Source organism: Sturnus vulgaris, chromosome W (assembly GCF_052056855.1).
Source record: "Sturnus vulgaris isolate bStuVul1 chromosome W, bStuVul1.hap1, whole genome shotgun sequence".
NCBI classification, from domain to species: domain Eukaryota; kingdom Metazoa; phylum Chordata; class Aves; order Passeriformes; family Sturnidae; genus Sturnus; species Sturnus vulgaris.
Genome location: NC_142282.1, coordinates 18771377 through 18791530, shown reverse-complemented (window position 1 = coordinate 18791530; position 20154 = coordinate 18771377). Strand labels below are relative to the sequence as shown.

At 35.1% G+C, this 20154-nt stretch overlaps 1 protein-coding gene across 1 annotated transcript in view; it reads right to left on the bottom strand.

The window, feature by feature from the left end:
- Positions 1–686: 686 nt before the first annotated feature.
- LOC148220015 (transcription factor RFX3-like) overlaps positions 687–20154 on the bottom strand; it is a 233390-nt gene continuing 213922 nt past the window's right edge. Inside the window, exons 14-17 of the mRNA XM_088155476.1 lie at positions 10979–11187; positions 9901–10054; positions 7846–7888; positions 687–7394 (exon numbers count right to left, since the gene is read on the bottom strand). Coding sequence (XP_088011602.1) covers positions 7153–7394; positions 7846–7888; positions 9901–10054; positions 10979–11187 — 648 coding nt within the window. The 3' untranslated portion in view covers positions 687–7152. The remainder of the gene's footprint in view (positions 7395–7845; positions 7889–9900; positions 10055–10978; positions 11188–20154) is intronic.

Below are 20154 nucleotides of genomic sequence, written 5' to 3'. Positions count from 1 at the left end.
GTTCTATTAATAACATTGTTCAGAACAAACTGTGAAGAGAACCACATTGTGGTCAAGATTTCTTTTTGTTTTCTTTTTTAATATCGTTAGGCTAATCCAGTTATTGGGGTAGAATACATACAATGGTATTTAGTGAAATCTGGAACAAGTTTAGGAATAACACCATCAACTGAACACAGCAACTCTATTCGGCATAACATTAACAGCGCCAGAAAGAGGTAAAGGTTTGACTGTCGTGGTTCGTTTGTGGAATAATAATTGGCTTTATATTTGTCATGGCTTTTGGCAGTTTAGATTGTTGTGGACTTCATGTGTTTTTACAGATTAGAAGTGATTTTCTGAGGTGAGACAAATTAAATACATTTAAAATAACTTGATATAGAATGTGACTTACTTGGTAACATCAATATTGTGCAGAAAAATCACCTTGCAGAAGTAATAAAAATGATATTTTGATGTGTAACCTATCATATTCTGTTGTATTCTTAAAATAACTTGCATCCCTGAATTTCCACCATTTCTGCCAAATTGCATGCTATGAAAACTATATTATAGCACTGCGGGGGGGCTTTAACTAAACTTCCATTTATTATTTAAAAAATTGAAATAATTTTTCTTCCAAATTCATCAGTATTGCAACCTAAAGTATTTAATTATAGAAACCCCAAAACAATTCAAATGTCAAATATTTGTAACAGGAAAACAAATTTATTTATTTCAGAAGACAATACACAATTTAATTTTGAAAAACACAAGAAAACTAGCCTGAGTTCATGTCTGAAATATTCAGAAAAGTCCTACTGTCTTTAGCATGTTCCAGCCATTATTTTTAAAAACAACACACTAAAAGTTAATATATATTTTTATAATTATAAAACTTTCCTAGTTATTGTACAGTACACAATACAAATTGCCCACAAACTATTTAGCTCCTTCCAATTTTGAGAGGACATGATATACTAAAAGATTTAGCATTTCTCACCAAAAAAAAAAAATCACATCAGGAAATACATATTTACAAAATCAAGCACATTATACAAAAAAACCTATCAAATTATTCTGTAAAGAGGTTTTTCTTAAATAATTGAAAAGTGTGTTCAACAAATTTAAAAACTGCAAAACTACATTGTCACATGCACATTCTACAAAAAAGTTGCTTTCTTAATTTACACAATGCAGTAAATAGGAAAACAAAAGTTCAATTTCTCCTAGTGTTATTACATTTCTGTTCCTGTGGTATTGAATAATGTAAACTGCCACTTACTAAGTGAAATTTAAATGATGGCACCTTAAAAAATACAGTAGAAAATAAATGGAACCAAGTAAGTTTTCTAGAAGCTAAGAAAGCCCTGAGTGATGACAGAATTATTGATTGGCAAGCTCTAGAATTGACCTAATTACAGTTTACCACCTGAGGCAAAATTTCTCAAGTGTTTGAAAGGCACTCAAAGTTTATTCAATAGCCTTATTGGTTATTACTTAAATCCAAATTTTCAGTGAGGATGAGAAACTTGCATTTTTTTTTTACATTTCAATTGCTTTATTGGGTTACTTCAATATTATATTTAATGTTTAAATACAAAACAATCACTTGAACAATGTATTTGGGAACCCTTTAGTATTCCTTGTGTAACAAAACCCCTAAAAGAATAAGACCCTCTTCTTATCAGCGAGTCAAAAGATAATGGATTATATCCCTGGTGAACCCAAATCAAGGGAGGTTGTCCCTCTACAGTCTTAATTATTTTCAAATGTTTATTATTTTAAAGTTCACCCAGTGCTGAAAATTCTTGAAGACATTTGCACAGTGATCAAGGAAGCACTTAAGAATATAAGAGCATTTCCCTGATTCTGATTTAACTGAGGGTCATTTTGATGCTCATAGTCTTGTTATGGACTTTTTTCTCTATAGTGAATTTCAGACTTCCAGATCAATTTACAAGAACAATTTTTACAAAAACATTAATTACTCAGGGCTTCCAGTCCCAACATTTTAATTGATGAGTTTCTTTTTTAAAAGAAAAAAATCAGAATAAATTACGAAAGTTTAAATTATCAAACTGAGGCATATTTTCCTCAAACAAAAACTAGGCAGTCACTTTGTAAGTGGCTTTTACTATTTCATAAGTTAAATGGGTAAATTAAAGTTAGGTCTGCTCTCATTTAAAATCACTAGCAGCAATGTTCAAGGCAGGCAAACTGGGGAGCATTTACAATAAATCGTGAAGAAAATATTGTTAAATTAAACTCCTTTGAGTATTGCATTCTAATTATGCATGAATTGGCATTAACTTTCTAGAAATCTTTACAACTTACTTGCACTATATTAGCGATGTAATTCCACTAAATCTAATAGTACGTTTTTTCACTCAGCTAGATTTGAATAAAATACATTTGCACCTACTGTTGTTGATTGCTTCTGCAATCAACCATTAGAAAAGATATGTAAGGTGGTATTTCTATCTAATTTTCAACAACTTTCTACTCACTTCTGAACTTGTTCCTTTGTTCTGGTGAGTACTACTTGTAAGAACAAAGGACTTTTCAACACAGCAGAAAGCAGGTGCAATTTCTAGGGTTTGGTTTTTATTTCTTTCTAAATTCTGACATTCAGTAAGTCATCTAAACTGCATCCCTGTAGAGGAAGCTAAATCTACTACCACTATCTTTCCATTAGCTCATATCACAGTGACTGAATATTAAAAGTAATATGAATACAATGGCCTTTTTTTTTATTTATCAGATAGACTGCAGAAAATTTGATTGCAAACATACCAAGGATTCTTTAAAATTCATTCTCTTGTTAACTAAGTAGTTTTGGTTTTATTTGTGAAGATTTTAATTTACAGTATTAAAGTATTTTAATATTACCCTAAAGATATTTCCAAAAGAGTACAAATATTTTTTTTTAAACCTCCATATTTAAAGGCATCTTAAAGTAAACAACCTATGACTGTAGAGTCAAATATTTTATTTCTTCTGGTATTTATGCAATTATGAAAAGAAAATAGAAATAGTTTTGCACCATACAGCACATATTGGTGGCAGTGAAGAATTTCACCTAAATCTATTAAGCCTTTTGGAACAAAAAAAAATTCTGTCTAGCATGCAAATATTAAATTTAGACATTAAAAAAAAATTCTGCAGGACAATCGGTTACTTAAATATATAGAATATTTTCAATGGTCTAATTAAATTACCTTAAAAGTGTATCCTCACAATGCTCAAAGGGTTAATGCAAGGCATTATATTAAATTAATTTTCTAAGGCTAAAACTAACTACATTGTATTTATTCCTGTTTTTTTAATTTTTTTTATCACCAAAGTAGCAAAGATACTAGAATATCATTCATTGACCTATTTTTAAACCACAAACATTATAGTTTTCCTTTTCTACAGAGACAAGGATTTTATTTTCAGAAATCTATATTGATCTGCTAAATGAATGTTTTAAACTCTGAAATAACTGTCACAAAGTACCAAAAATACTTACATTATTTAAAAAGTTACTTTTCCACCATTTTTATGACTATAAAAGGTTATTTTATTTTGTAAAACCACTCTATAAAGTAAGCTAGATTGCAATGTAGTGCTAACTAATATAAATGTTTTACTAAACAATGCTGATATAATTTGATGAGAACCACAAATATATCAGGTCAGGTCTTCCCCTGTGGAAAACATTTTGAACAGAAGCAGTATTTAAGACATTTAAAAATGCTTCAGTTTAAACTGAAATGTTTTATAAAGCTATACATTCCTCAGTGACAGTACACAGGCATAACATTTTATATATTTGTGAACTAAAGGCAGAAATGCTGAACATCATAATTTTACAAGTAAACAATTTAAAGAATATTACCCAATTTTTTAACAGAACATTAAAAAAAAATGCACAAAGCATGCTACAATATAATAATAAAATGCAGAAACAGATAACTGAAAAGAGGGGGCTTTTAAAAAAACTGATTTACAATGAGAAATATGAAAATGTAATAAAAACTTTCCATAAATATAATACTTGTGAAAATTGGGCCCCATGTTTTGAAAAAGTAATTCAACAATACTCATTCTGCCACAGTATTTGCTAAGTAATTTGCGCCAATGGGGGAAGTGACTCTAAAATAAGTTTTTTAATTTCACATCAAGATCGGGTAAAATTCACAAATATGAGCCCTTATCTTGTAGTGTCTGGTCAGCAGATGCTTGCTACAGCTCTTTAGAGCTCTAAAAGAGTTAAGTAGGTTTCAGAGTGGCAATTCAGCTACATGCTACACACTACATAATTTGCACTGAGGTATCCATATTTCTATGCTCAAATCATTAACAATACCCATCTATTAAGAAATATCAAAAGTGTTGAAATTGTTTCATGTGTGTATGTTTGATCTAAATTGCAGTAAATTTAAAAGCAAAGCACAGCAGTTTAATTCTTTCAAATAATTGTTAAAGTGGGAAAAATATTACTTAAAAATTTGAGAGAATAATCAGTTGATAAGCATAGAAATACAAACTTAGTTCAGTTATCTGAATCAGGAATAATCCAAATTTGTTTTGATAACTGCTATTAGAATCCATTATATGCATTCTATCTTTGTATGCATATATTTTGTTCTCTTTTTTGCACTACATGAACAGTGATTCAAAAGATGTTCAGGTCTCACCTCTTCTTAGCAATCTAGATTTACATGTTACAACCATACTTTTCTTTCAGCAACAAGAAATCCAACATTCTAACAATAAAACATATTTAAAGTTTGCCAACATAAAATTTGAAACAAGGCAATACAGACCATCAGTAAAGCATAGGACACCCTATATTAAGAATGAAAAATGCTGAGTATTCAACTATTTTATTTTTTTAAATATTATAATGCAAAATAAAACGAAGTAAATATTTATCATAGAAATCAACACTTCACCAAAAATCCTGAAAACTAACCTAACAGAAAAAACCCAGGATGCAGTGATATTTGGGAGAACACAACCTATGAGGATTCAGTGCACAGGTGAAGTCAGAGAGAAATTAATACAAACATCATTTGCACTTTTTGCTGAGACAAAAACATCTACAGACAGAAGTAGGAATTGCATCTACATAGAATGGAGCAGGATGGGTTGGCCTCCAAATTCTGCTAAGAAATTTACAAATAATTTTGTGCCCCAAAAAGTGTTAAGCCATCTTAGTTGACCTATAACCATTCTTGGAGCATCTGAAAACTGTAGCAACAAATTTCTTTGCTAAGAATACACTGCTCATGTCACATGCTGTTCACCCATTTGGTATATATGACTTAAAAAAAATCAATTCACAGTCACACTAGATAAAACAAGAGACTCAATTTTTAATGCAATCCTTTCTATAAAATTGCTTTTGCTCTTTTCCTTCACTTTTTTGCTTTTATTTATTTTCAATATTTTAGCCTAGCAAATTTATGTCTGGTTTAAAAATAATTTAAAAAATCAGAGATGTTTAATGTCAATTAATATGGAGTGTATAAACTATCACTATAAAATATAATCATTAAAACCTAGCATCAGACTGACACCCTACCACATATGCAAATTGAAAATATGTGTTGCATTATGTATCTGCTAATTTATTTATTCTGACTTTTTAAAATTAAAATCTGACAAAACTTTAAAACATATAACCATGCTTATGACTATGATCCATTTACTTTAACAACATTTGAAGTTAGAATTAAAGCTAGTTTTTCTTTTCAAGTTACCAAGAAAATTTTATTTGTAATAAAGTGAAATTCAGCTAGAAACAAGAAAAAATATTTTTAGTATCAATTTTAGGAGGGATATAAATATCACTTAATAATAAAACCCTCTTTATTTCTTTGAAGACTATTTAACCTGCCCCTAATACTTAGGACATTTGAAAGTGACAGGCACACCTTGTTGAATAAATTTTAAGAGTTATTAAAAATAACAACAAAATACTAAATCTTAGCTTCAGTTCTGTTTAAGGCACCATGTAATAGCCGAGGTACAATGATCCCTGATGTACATTCTTAAATAGCAATGATCCATCTAGCCACCTATTCAAATTTAATGCAGTTGGGAATAAGTACAAGGGAGGTGTGCCAGTTACACTACCTTAATAAGTTTTTGTAAAAAATTAACTTTATTAATCAGGAAATACATTTTGAAAAGGAAATGTTGCAGGTTACTACATTTCTTACATTCTATAAATTATCATTCATTAAAGCAGCAAATTAAAACTAGTAAGAAAAGGCCTGGAATAGAAGAAAGTCATCCAAAATGAATGTTTTCCTGTATGTCCAGTTCAACATAAAAAAACTCAAGTTACTTCGTTTGTGGTTTAGTTTCTATTAACTACAGTACAATTTGACAACCAGATGTATCTGTGCAGTGGTCTCAAAATAGAATCAGTAGTCTCCAAAACCAGAGGAATTGGCATGCAAATATAATCCAGAGCTGTTGATTTTAAAGGAAGCTTGTATTGTTTACATGTGATCAGATAATTAGGTGTGCCTACAGTGTACACACTACCACATTGTTACAATTCTATCACTTATTCTGCATTTGTAAATGTAGTGAAAACACTTCTTCCTTACAGAAAGAAAACAGTAGATCTTCCCAACCCTCCAACATTATGATAAAAATACCCCCGAATGCTCACAATTTCATGAAAATAGTGTCTTCTAGTTCTGTCTAATGGAAAGCACCTTTTATAACAAATTTGATGTATCTACTGTCAAATGAGTATGTATCCAGTATGTCAAAGAAAGTATTTCTTTTAATATTTTGCATCTAATTAAAAATCTATGTATAGGAAATCATTATGACAAATAATTAAAATATATTTAAACTATGAAAAAAATAAGTTATTTTAATTTTAAGAGGAAAAAGCATTAACATTAAAAGCTTGACAAAGATCCTCATTGGCACTTGAAACTACGAAAACTCAATATTGAATAACCAATGTAAAATGATTTTGCTTACAAATTTTTCTAAACATCTCGGAAAATGCACACACCCATTTTATTTCACAACTCCAATAAAAGGTAATGTTCAGCACAGCTAAAATTTGATAAGACAACTTTCAGACCTATTCTCCTACCTCCCCTGTTAAGTCCAGCATCAACAAGGCTAATGCAGTTGGGGGGCACTTTAGTATTAGACTGTAGTATATGTATTTCCAGTAGCACTGCATTGTCTGATAGTCTGAGTGTTTGTAACAATGTGCTCATTATGAATTGGGTTCAGGAGGCTCTGCTCTATTCCACTCTCAAGCACTGGCTGCTGCAAGCAGCCCACCTGAAATGCTTGGTTTAAGTCTGTTTTCTCCCTCTTGGCTTGTGGCTCTCCATTTTCATCCATTTCTTCTTCTATTTCACTTTCAACTTCACTGCCCTCATCTGCAAACACAAAAAAAAAAAAAAAAAGAAAAAAAATAAAAGAATAGCACAAAGGGAAAAAATCTGAATACAAAGGCCTTTATTTTGCAAATAACATGAAATATGAAAACATAGGAAAGTATAGCAACCAATCATATCTTCCTTTTTCCAACTATCCCCTTCAGCTCTCTCACCAGAATATACAATTAAATTTTGAAAATTTCTTGTATAAATAATAGGCATTAAAAAAAAAAAACTATTAAGGCCCTAGAGTATTCTAGTTGTTATTATGTACTATATATCATGTATAGCATATTGTACCCATATAATAGTAATATTCACATAATTTAAATTATGATGTAGCTTTTGATTCTGCTTAACTATATTTAAAAAAAAACAACAAAAAAAACCCTTGTTTTTCTCCAAGAGACACATTAGTTCTATATAAAATTATACATTTGGGAGTGCTTACCTTTATCCATATTTCCAGGGGATATAGCATTTAAATCACCAAACTGCAAAATAAACAATAAAAAGTGTGGACATAATTTAAGGTCATGTTTGTATAGGACTATCTATGGTGAAGTCAGTAGTATGCTCTAATGGCTTGTGACTAGTATTTGACTGCAATCACATCCATAGTATACCAGTTCATTTTCCATTATATTTGTGTTCACATTAAGGAAATTAAAATAAAATATTCTCAGCAATTAAAACAATAGGATATAAACTTCAGTATATGTTTTTGCATTTTTTAGGTTAACTTATGTCAAGGACTTTCTTGCTTTGAATGAGATATTTCTGATGTAGAATGGTGGAAAATATGACCAGTGTCCATTTTAACCAAAAGCTTGCTTAAATGTTCCCCTGAAATGGTGTGTCACTAAAGGCAGTTACAAAGTAGCAAAACTCTACATAGGGTAAATAAATGGAACCACTGAAAATAGGGTTAATGGTTATCACAGCATATTATACTGACTAGTTTACTTATGAAAAAGTGAAAAGTTGCTCAAAAGTGAAAAATCAAACTTCTTTCCTCCCTTTCCTTGTCTGAGTCCTTTATCCTTCTCTTAAATGAGAAGCAGCAGAGCATAATTTGATGAGTTAATCTCAAATAAAAGGAGTACAATATTTAAATAAATATATTTTTAACCATACCTGATTCAGTCCTTTTCAGAAATACAGAAAGATAAAATTTCAGTGAACACTAAACCAGCATAAGCAGCAGCAGCCCTATCCTTTCAGGTTCCCTCACATATACTCCCTCCTCACCTTCCCATACCCATTCTTTCACCTTAAGTCTTCCACATGGCCATGCAAAGAAACACATGACAGAACAAACCCAATAAAAATAGCCCAAGGGATTATTTTGGAGAAGATTAATTCTCTGATCCAGTTAACCATAGGACTGTCTGGGTACTTGTGCCAGCATCAATCTACAAATCTAAGGGGATGGGAGAGGAGGAAACTGTTTTTCTCAGCTGCAAAGACAGTTCATAATGGTTTCAAGTGTTTGTCAAACTAGCCTTAGTCTTTCCCATTTTATTTCAACCTGTCAGTAAATGCAGAGAAACAAGAATCCATGCATTTAATCAATGTTTACAACTTCCTTGTTCCCCTCTCAAAACTTTAGATTACATGTTTTCTCTCTAAGATAATATCTGTCTTAAGTTTACCAAAACATTCTAGGAAGTCCCACAGTACACCACAAGCATTGCATTTGACATATACTATGTAAAGAAAACAAGAATGTAGCAATATTATACTTTTGCAATACTTTGCTAAAAATGTAATGACAGAGTTAAAGTATCTAATCAGAAAGTAATTGTTTTAATGTCATATCAAACTACAAATTAAGCCAAGACTTCCAATCTCTATGAAAATGCACATATTTTTATAATATTTAATTATACTTTTAATGTATCCTGAGGAAAAAATGATATATCAAGTCATGCAAGGTGACTTACAACTTATCAGTAAGATTAAACATGATATAATCATCACCAAGTATAAACATCAAGCTTCAGTCTGGTGAACTATCTATTTTTATGTCCACATCCATTTTCTAGAACTTTAAAAGTACAATTCCTTGATGATAACTCCTAAGATAATGTGAATTCTTAAGCAACTTACACAAAAGGAATGGTATGGGGAGCTACTGAAAAAAAAGTGGTCGGAGGAAAACTTAATATAGCAAATACCATAAACACATATAAGACACAGTAGTTCTGAATTTATACTTTGCTCTGTTTATTTTAAACAAAATACATTGATATATAGGCATGAAATTATGCCATGTACCAATCCTGCAAGTACTTCAGTGTTTGATTTCATTTGTGTGAAACATAAATGAAGGTATGTAATGCAAATTTGAAGATGCCAATGTATTTGCAACTCAATCTACAACAGATTACAAACATTATTAAAAAATATCCCATAGGTCCATGTAAATGTTAAAAAACCTTGAAGATGCATATCTGAATTTAATGCTAAATTCACCAATCCATTATCTTGTGTATTATCTTACCTCTCCCATAACTGCAATAGGTGTTTCTCCTGTTGCCTGAGCAACACGATGTTCGACTAAGTAAAACATGTACTCATCATAAAGCAAGCGGATCAGATGAAAAGAGCCAAAGCTAGCAGCACTGCGTAAGGTTAAATCTCGAATCACCATTGAGCTATTTAAATAGGGGGAGGAAAATATGAAATAAATATCAGAATTCTTTAATAATTTTTTCATATGGAATATACACTTCAAGAATAATAAAAATAATGCTATTCAAAACCATCTGATATATGATGTCTTCAGAAAGAAATGTCTGGGAAAGACAATTCTTTGTCTCTCCCCTTTTTTGAAAGCATGGTTAGAGACCACGTTACACAACTAGAAGTTAAATTTTCAAAAAGGCAGGAAGGGTTTTTTTTGGTGTATGCACAATTACCAGTATGTGAGCACATGTAAAAACTGAACTTAGCAAAAGGAAGTTCTTTGTTTAAAATTAAATAATACAATTTTGTTATTTAAAATTTTAATAAAGTGGTCTTTCAAAATAGTCTTGTAAAATTTAGATAAGTTTGTGTATACCTTATAATAGAAAAATGCAGATTGTGGATGAAAACATCTATATGATATTCTCACAAAGTAGATGCTATCATGTACCATTTTGAAAAAAATAGCTTTACTATGATAACTGATACAGTAGCAGATGACATGGAACACTTGTCTTGTTCTTTTTACACAACAAGGTTTTTTTTGTCCCTACATAATAAAAATAGAACCCATGGTATTTTAATAACTAATATTAAAACATTGGCTTTAAAATTGTATAGCTATTCAATCCAAAATATTTCATAGCATGTTTCCAAATCAGGATAAAATTCTAACCTCATTACATTTGCACAAGGCTTTGAAAACAATATACAAGGATAATTTCATCTGCTGCTGAGTTGCACATAGCGCTGTGTTTAATGTTAAGAACTGATCTTTTGGGAAGTAGGGGGAAAGCTCTACATTTCTTGGGGACTTGTCTAACTTTTTTCAACATTATTATGGCATACTATGGAGCAAATAATAAAATAGCTAAAACAATTTAGAATACTACCTGTAAAAAGACCATTTTAAAAGAAATTGCCGTGCTGCTTTAGGAAAGCTGGGTCTTCCTTCATATGGTTTCAGTGCTTGCACCATTACATTATCAAGCCAGGCCGCCCACTGCTCCAGAGTGCTCTGCTGTTGAAGAGTCATCTTGAAATCTGTTTCTAGTCTTTGAACCATATTGTCATCACACTGACACACCCAGGAAGCCTGTTCCTGTTGTAAAACATGGTAAACATGAAAGCAAAACACAAAATGTATAATATTCCTAAAGATTGAACACTTACATTAAATTGCTGAAATATACTTATTAGACAAACTAATAAGTATTTTTATCTTCATGTCTCTCTCAGTTTTGTTGGAAGAAAATGAGAGGAGGAATCCAAAGTACAAAAAAGGACATAAAATAAAGCACACACAAAAAAATTACAATGAAAATCCACAAATACATTGTGACAGTGTATAGTGCAGCTTTTCTAAAAGATGCAATTTGAAACCCAGCCAGCCTGTTAAGCAGGCAGTTACCTGGGTGAGAATCCCAGCCCATCTATTGGACCCTAAGTACAGATGTATTACTGGTTGAGGAAATGAGTGACCGAAATAGTAACCAATCACCTGTGTGTGCCCAAGAAAACTCAATCACCCTATTTAAGGCATGCTCACAAAGAATAAACTGCTTAAGTCTTTGTTACATGAATCAGGAGTGCCATGTCTCTGTCTCAGACTCGGCATCCCCCCAGCGGCCCAATCGATGTAACAACTGTAGCAAATGGTGACCTGGCCGACGTGATTCGACTTAGCCACCTGCAAAAAGCAGGAGAGACAAAATTCATCCAGAAAGAGACGAGTAGGGGAAAATTTGCCACAAGCCAGAAAAAATGCCCAGAAAGAGAGGCAGGGACCAATTGGTGTGGAGCCAGGAAAGTACATCCAGAAAGAGACGGGAAGAAAATTGTCATCCAGAGAGAGAGACGGAAAAAAAATGTTAGCCAAGAGCTAGGAAAAACATGGGAGTGTTATAAATTCACGAGAAATTATGATCTCTCCAGTAATTATTTATTAATAGAAAAAGCAGCAAGCAAACAGCGCTGGGTGCACTGCTCCACCAATGACGCACACCACTTATAGATTTTTTTATACCGAGTTTTTGTTTTCCTGGTAAACCCCGCCTTCTTTTGTTTCCTTCATTTCACATCGATGGTCATCTTCTGCCCAGGCGTTGGCTGTTGCCCTCTTTCTGTAGTCTTTGGGATGAAGGTTCATCATCTTCCTCAATGTCTTTTTCATTACCTTTTCTTTTTGCATTCGTAGTTATCAGCTATTTTTATATCTACAGTTATTTACTCAGTATAGTTTTCACAAATTTGGTTATATTTCCTTACATAGAACATAAAATAAACAAAGTTCCTTATTTTGTGCAAGTAAGCATTACCACAAGCAAGCAGATGTAACCACAAGTTCCTTATATTTATGCAAGCAGACATTATGCCATGCTTTGACTTTTAAAAATTAATTTTTATAATTATTCTAGGCACTTATTCTGCTCATCACACAACATTTGCATGGATTTATCTCTGCTATTGCCTCGTAACAAGAATCACACATACATTTTTCACAGGAGGAAACAACTCCACAGAAAAACACCCAATAATACAGGTATGGACTGATTTTTTAAAAGAATGGGAGATAGATTACTAGTGTGATAACTGATAAAAGATTCGTGTTAATCACAAAAGCATTGGGGTTTGTATAAACCAGAATACTAAGATCTGAAGTGAAGCATGGACACTAGATAAAGGAAATTACATGATTAAATAATTCTGTTTAAAATCACCTTGTTATGTTATATTACGTTGTATTATGTTACATTATATTATGTTTCCCAAATAAGTTGTATCTACTACCAGCTTGCAAAATCAGACTTCCCAATAGCCCTTCCTGCCTTTGTCTGATCAATACTGCCTATCTCAAGGACCAGACTCCCAGAACTTCTCTGGTGGTTATCTACAAGGACCAGATGGCTATCTGTGACTGATTATCGCCCGGAGGCTTTGTAAATTTGTGTAAGGATGTTTATTCAACCACCACTGCTTATGACAACAAAAAACCCAACAATTATTGATTACAACGAGAACCCACAGTATAAGAAGAGGCTGCAAACCGAGGTTCGGTGGAGCGTGGAGTGGTCGGTGACCCCTCACGTTCCCCAGCGCGCTGCTTGCTCTTTCTATATCAAATAAAGCAATCTAAATTTTGCTGAATATCGAGACTTTCGTCTCCTATTTATAACATGAGGGTCCTTTCTAGTGCGATGGGATGTTAATAAGGTACCAGTTCCACGTCCGCTCTTACAAGCAAAGGCTCACCCACTGTAAGGAAGAAGTAGAGGGTCTGGACTCCACAGTGGCAGCGAATTCTCCGCGTGATAGCAGCAATTCGACCGTTCCCCTCCGATCCGAGAGCAAGAGAGCGAGCGAGGAGGTGAGCCTAGTTCCTCACTCCTCAGCCAAAATCCCTGCCCTTCCCAAGAGAATTCCCCCCCAGCTAAGAGTAACCAGCTGCACCCCTCCCCTCCACCTTGACCTCTTCTTTTGTGTCTTAAGTATCGGTCGTTATCATCTCTTAGGCAACAAATGGGAGAAAATTTCCTGAGAGGAAAAAAAAAAAAAAAAAAAGGAAAAATCCTAATCTCCGACAATTTTGTAGCAGGATCGGAAGCTTCACCTATGAAGAGATGTGCTAGGTAGGATTTATCAATTAGCAGGAGAGTGTCTTTAGTCCTTTGCTGCAACAGGGCTTATCAGCTGAAATACGGACCAGGATGATGGTAATATATTAGGGTAATTGGTGATGTATCTTTTCTTAATTACTAACTGTAATCTGTTGTAATGATTGGATTAATTGCCTTTCTATGCTTATTTCTGTTATCTGCTTATCCATGGAGCTTATTTCTGTTATTTGCTTATCATTCATGTAATAAATAAGCTTATCTCTAAATAAGTTGTTGTTTTGTTCTGATCTCTTTGCTGACCACATTAATAAGCAAAACAAAAACGGTGTAGTCTACAGCGTCTGAACAAAATGTTTAAATCAAAAAATAAGACCAGAAACCCCTGCCTGACATTACAGAAGGGGAGGATATGCCTTATAGTTCAATAGCAAGGAAGTGGTCTGTTGCTGCAGGACTATGTGAGTCATGGAATGCAAAATTGGGAGAGGCTCTTGACGTGGTTAAATGTTTACAAAAATTAGCTGTTGTAAAAGGGAAAATTTACGAGCTTAGGTGGAAAGGGATGGATTCTTTTGACTGCTTATCGTATACCTCAGACCAAACGAACACTATTGTGTGAACGAAGTATTTTAGAGAAACAAATTTGTGACTTACAAAATAAAGTTGTGATGCTACAATGTCAATAAGCTCCTTGCTCATAAATAGGGTACTTACCAAACCGTGGCTGAAAAAGCAGCTGTTAGAGTAGCTGAATATAAGTACCATAAACACAGGGGGTGAGTGAATAAAAACAAAGTACATGCAGTAATTGCAGAAGCTGGATTGCAATGGGATCCCAACCAATGGGACAGAGACATTTGGGACTCTACTGATCCAGATGATTCTGGGTCAGATAAGACCATTGACATTGGCCCTGTATTGCATAGGAAAATGGAATATGATGCAAATGGATAACAGGTTATAAAACATTATATAGACAACTATATACAGCATAAGATTATTGATATGCTTGATAGATTCAAACGAAAATCTGGAGAATTGTTATTAACATGGATGGTACAACTCCACAACTTGGGAGCCACTGGTGTAGGTATAGACCCTGGAGACAGTAGGAAATTTATGACTTTGAGCTCAGATTCTTTTATTCAAGAGGCATTTAGGGGAACACAGCTAGATACTAAACTGCTGTCAGTTGTAGCTGACAAGGGTATAATAATAAGTACCAAGTAGAAAGTGACTGGCCGGGGGGGATAGGCCTAGGTACACATTAAGAGATTACATGAAACATCTTAAGGAGGAATGAAAACAGATGCTTTTATTGAAGATGCAGACACAATGCTACAAAATGTTTTATCAGTACACATGAGAAATTGATAAATTAAGGCTGCTCTTCCTGCATATAAAAATGTCATAATGACCCTGTAAATTAATGAAACAGGAAATCTGATTGGAGATGTGATAAAAAAATACAACAGTTAGGGGATTTCTGAGAATGAGAGCCACGTGGATCTGGATGGAATAAATCAGACTCCCTGTCTGGAGGGGATAATAAAGTTTCAAAACAAGAAATGTTTGCTGCACTTCTGAAAGATGGAATGGTGCAAGAAAATATAGATGGAATTCCCACTAATGAAATGTGGAGGATTTACAAACAGTGTGGGCTGAATAAACCAAATAAGAAAGTACAGAGCTCCCAACCAAAAATTAGGGCCCCAAAAGATGCAAGTCAGTCATTGCCTCCACCTTTGGAACCTTGACAGGACATACCACCTGCCTGTGGAAGGTCCCCCACATGTGGGTCAGAAGTTCCAGGGGGAAGGAGGATTGGGATCTGTATACTAACTTGCTGTACCCCCTTATAGGAAGTGTGGGAAATAGCATATAACCAAGATTAGGAAATAGGCCAAGCTCCAGTACAGGGATGGGCAAGAAAGGATTGGCATGCCCATGTGGACCTTTGAATCTTTTTGAAAAAGCAATCTACTCAAACAGTTAAAACCCTTGTGTATACTTGAGCAGAGGCCTTGCTAATTTATGGGAATCCAAAAAGATTTAAGGGCCAAACGGTTCTAATAACTGAATTAGGAGGTAAACAAATTGAAGCTGTACAAACACAAATTGAAATGAAAATAGGAAATTTACAACGTCGAATATAATCAGTGATGATCGTTCCAGTCCCCAAGTATATAATTGGAATTGATATCTTAAAGGACTTAACTCTAGAATTACCAGATGGACAGTATCAATTTGGCACCAAGCCATATACTAGTATGAGAGCTATTCTGGTAGGAGAGGTAAAAATGCCTCCAGTAGAAATTCCCCAGCCACAAAATTAGTCTCTTTGAAGCAGTATTGCATTCCTGGAGGGCAGAAAGAAATAATGTTAACAATTAAAGATTTGCTTGAGGCAGGTGTGTTAAAACCCCTCACCACATCTTGGAATAATACTGTATGGCCTGTTAAGAAAAATGATGGGTCATGGTGAATGACTATGGGTTTGCAAGGCCTGGATTTTGGTAGTGAAGGTCACAGAGGTTGCTCCTGTGTGAAGCTGCTAGAAGCTTCCACCATGTCTGGCAGAGCCAATCCCTGATGGCTCTGAATATGGACATGCCTCTGGCCAAGGCTGGGCTAATTAGAGATGATGGTAATGCCTCTGTGATAGCATATTTTAGAAGAAATCAAAACAAAAGTAGTGCACAGTTTTATTTCCAGCTAGAGAAGAGGAGGAGGTGAGAACATGTAAGGGAAACAACATGGTGACACCAAGGTCAGTGAAGAAGGAGGGAAGGAGGTGCTCCAGGCACTGGAGACGAGATTCTTCTGCAGGCTGTGGTGAAGACCATGGTGAAGCAGGCTGTCCCCCTGCAGCCCATGGGTCCACAGGGGATGCAGAGATCCACTCACAACCTGTGGAGGAGGTGCCCATGCCAGAGCGGGTGGATACCTAGAGGAGGCTGTGATCCAGTGGGAGACCCAGTGAAGAGAGGGGCCCCTGCTTCCAGGCTTGGAGCAGCCTGTTCTTGGAGGACTGCACCCTGTGGAAGAGTGACCCATGCCACAGCAGTTTTGGAAGGACTGCTGCTCATGAGAGTGGACCCAGGTCCGAGAGGTTCATGGATGAGAGGAATGTTGAATTTGTCTTTACAAATGAGTTGTGGATCAGCCTGTAGATAAGGCTAGCACTGAGAGATAAAAGAAACAATGGGATGGATTCCACTGATTGATGAATAGAAAGAGATATTTGCCTTTACAAACAAACTGTAGGGCTGCTGATAAATGAAATTGGATATCGAAAGATGAAAGAAGCAACGGGGGAAAACTATGAATTCTATAAGAATTAAAAATTAAAAGGGAGGGTTATACATTAGAGGGGAATTTCAGGTATCAGGCGTTCCGGGAAGTCTGTGCCTCTCAAGTACCTCAGCCAATGGGGAAAGAGAGAGGGAAATGCGACCGGGAAAATAGGATAAAAAGGAGGCTGCGTCCTCCAAAAATTTGAGAGATCCCAGGGGAATGTCCCATGGCCTCTCCCTTTATTCGAATAAAGCAAAAAGGACTCCTCTGTCTCCTTTTTGGACATAAACCTCTGGTGTTTGTAGATTAATTTTCCTGACATGGAGAACTGTCTCCTGTGGGAAGGGACCCCATGGTCTCACAGGGGAACAACTTTTCTCCCTTCATGGCAGAAGAAAATCTTGGGTGACAAACTGACGAAAATTCTCACCCTCACCCCCCCAAAGTCTCCCTGCATTGTCGGTGGGAAGGAGAGAGGGGTTGGGGGAGGCAAAGGTGTTTTTGAGGGCTTCTTTTACTTCTCATTATCCTCCTCTGATTTTGTTAGTAATAAATTAACTTTGTATATCTAAGTCGAGCGTGTTTTGCCCTTGGATTATTTTCTCCCAGTCCTTATCTCAAATCACGAAACCTCCATTAAATGTTCTCTCCTCTGCCCAGCTGCAACAGGAGGATGAGTGAGTGGCTTTCGTGGGTGCCTGGCGTTTGGCTAGTGTCAAACCACGACAGGATTAGAGAGAACTAAATAAGCATACACCACCTTTGACTGAAGCTGTGCCCAATACAATAATATTGATTGAAAAATTCAGAAACATGAGGGCACCTGGTGTGCTGGCATTGATTTAACTAATGCTTTTTTCACCATCCCCATAGTCAAAGAGCATTGGGATAAATTTGTATTTACTTGGCAGGCAGTATACTTCCTCAGGGCTACCACAGGAGTGGCTACACAGCCCTACTATATGTCACAGACCAGTAGCCGAACATTTGTATGAGTTTACCCTTTCAGAAGGAATGCAATTAATTCGTTATATTGATGATATTTTAATTAAAGGGAAAAGTGGGAGAGATGTACAAGACAATTTGGAGAAACTTGTAGAACATATGAGAAATAAAGGATGGGAGATTAATCCTAACAAAATACAGGGACCAACACAAACTATCAAAATTTTATAAATTCATTGGCATTGTGGCAATTGGTAAATACCTCCTAGGCCTGAGAGATAGATTTTGCCATGTGTCAAAATAAGAATGAAGCACAAAGATTTATTGGGTTACTTGGATTTTGGAGACAACATATTCCTCATTTAGGATAAATTCTAGCTCCTTTGTATCAAGTTACTAGGAAAAAAATTAGTTTGAGTGAGGCAATAAACAACAACAAGCATTAGAGTTAGCTAAAGAAGCAATCCAAAAGGCACCAGATTTGTGGCCTCTGGAAGAGGGAGAAGTAAAACTGCATGTATCAGTAAATGAGCTATATGCTAATGGAAAGGGTATATACAGGACTGTGCTAAAGTAGGGGCAAATGGAGTAGCTACTCTACATGAAAAGGTAGCCAATTGTGGGAATGGCACCAAACACCTGGCATCTTAACCAGGATTAGAACAAGAGAATGTTGACCCTAAGGGCTCTGCTAATCTCTGTGTTTGCTGAAGGTGCTGTGAGAAATCACTTCAGTGGAAAACCACTGTATGTGTGTATGATTTACTGTGGCTGAAGACAGCCACAGGAATGGAATGCTCGAGGCATGTTTTGTTTTACAAAATTAGCAGAGATTCTGGGGTCCAATTAGAGGGCAGTTGTTTATCTGTAACAGACAATAATAAAAGGGAACACAAAAAAAGGGCGAGAGAAGAAAAAAACACCACCTGCAGAGCTCAAAAACTACAATACTGTATCAGTGTGCTTTCATTGCCAACATTTGGATTTTTTTCTTTAAATTAAGACTGTCTTTGCATTTGGTTTCATCACCAACAGCCAATGCCTCTATTGAAGGGACAAATCATAACCCCATAAGTTTAAAGCAGAACATGAATCCTCTGATAGGTGGGGACAACATTTTGGGCAATTATCTGAGGAGGAAAAGAAAGGTGCATGGCTTATAGATGGATCAGCAAAGTATATAGGTGGAAAAAGGTTTTGGAAAGCGGTTGCATACAATCCAGCATCCAATAAATTTTTAGAAACAGCTAGAGAAGGGAAAAGCAGCCAATATGCTGAATTATATGCAGTATATATGGCAATTAAACAGAATACCTTTGGGATATGTCACATATATACTGACTCTTGGTCAGGAGCTCAAGGATTAGCTACCTGGTGTGATAACTGATAAAAGATTCGTCTTAATCACAAAAGCATTGGGGTTTGTATAAACCAGAATACTAAGCTCTGAAGTGAAGCATGGACACTGGATAAAGGAAATGATATGATAAAATCATTCTGTTTAAAATCACCTTGTTATGTTATATTACGTTGTATTATGTTACATTATATTATGTTATGTTTCCCAAATAAGTTGTATTGGCTACCAGCTTGCAAAATCAGACTTCCCAATAGCCCTTCTTGCCTTTGTCTAATCAATACTGCTTATCTCAAGGACCAGACTCCCAGAACTTCTCTGGTGGTTATCTACAAGGACCAGATGGCAATCTGTGACTGATTATCACCCAAAGGCTTTGTGAATTTGTGTAAGGATGTTTATTCAACCACCACTGCTTATGACAACAAAAAACCCAACAATTATTGATTACAACGAGAACCCACAGTATAAGAAGAGGCTGCAAACCGAGGTTCGGTGGAGCGGGCGGTGACCCCTCACGTTCCCCAGCGCGCTGCTTGCTCTTTCTATATCAAATAAAGCAATCTAAATTTTGCTGAATATCGTGACTTTTGTCTCTCATTTATAACACTGGCTACCCACTTGGGTAGCCAAGGATTGGAAAATTTATGCAAAAGAAATTTGAGGAAAAGAATTATGGATGAGCATATGGAAGCTAGTTTAATAAACTCAAGTCATTGTGTTTCATGTAGATGCACATACAGATACATTAGAACAACTACACAATTCTATTGCAGAGACAATCGAGCAACAATATCCCAAGCAAGACTGGAGTTCCCTCAAGAAGAATCTCTTGAGGGTTTGGCTAAATGGG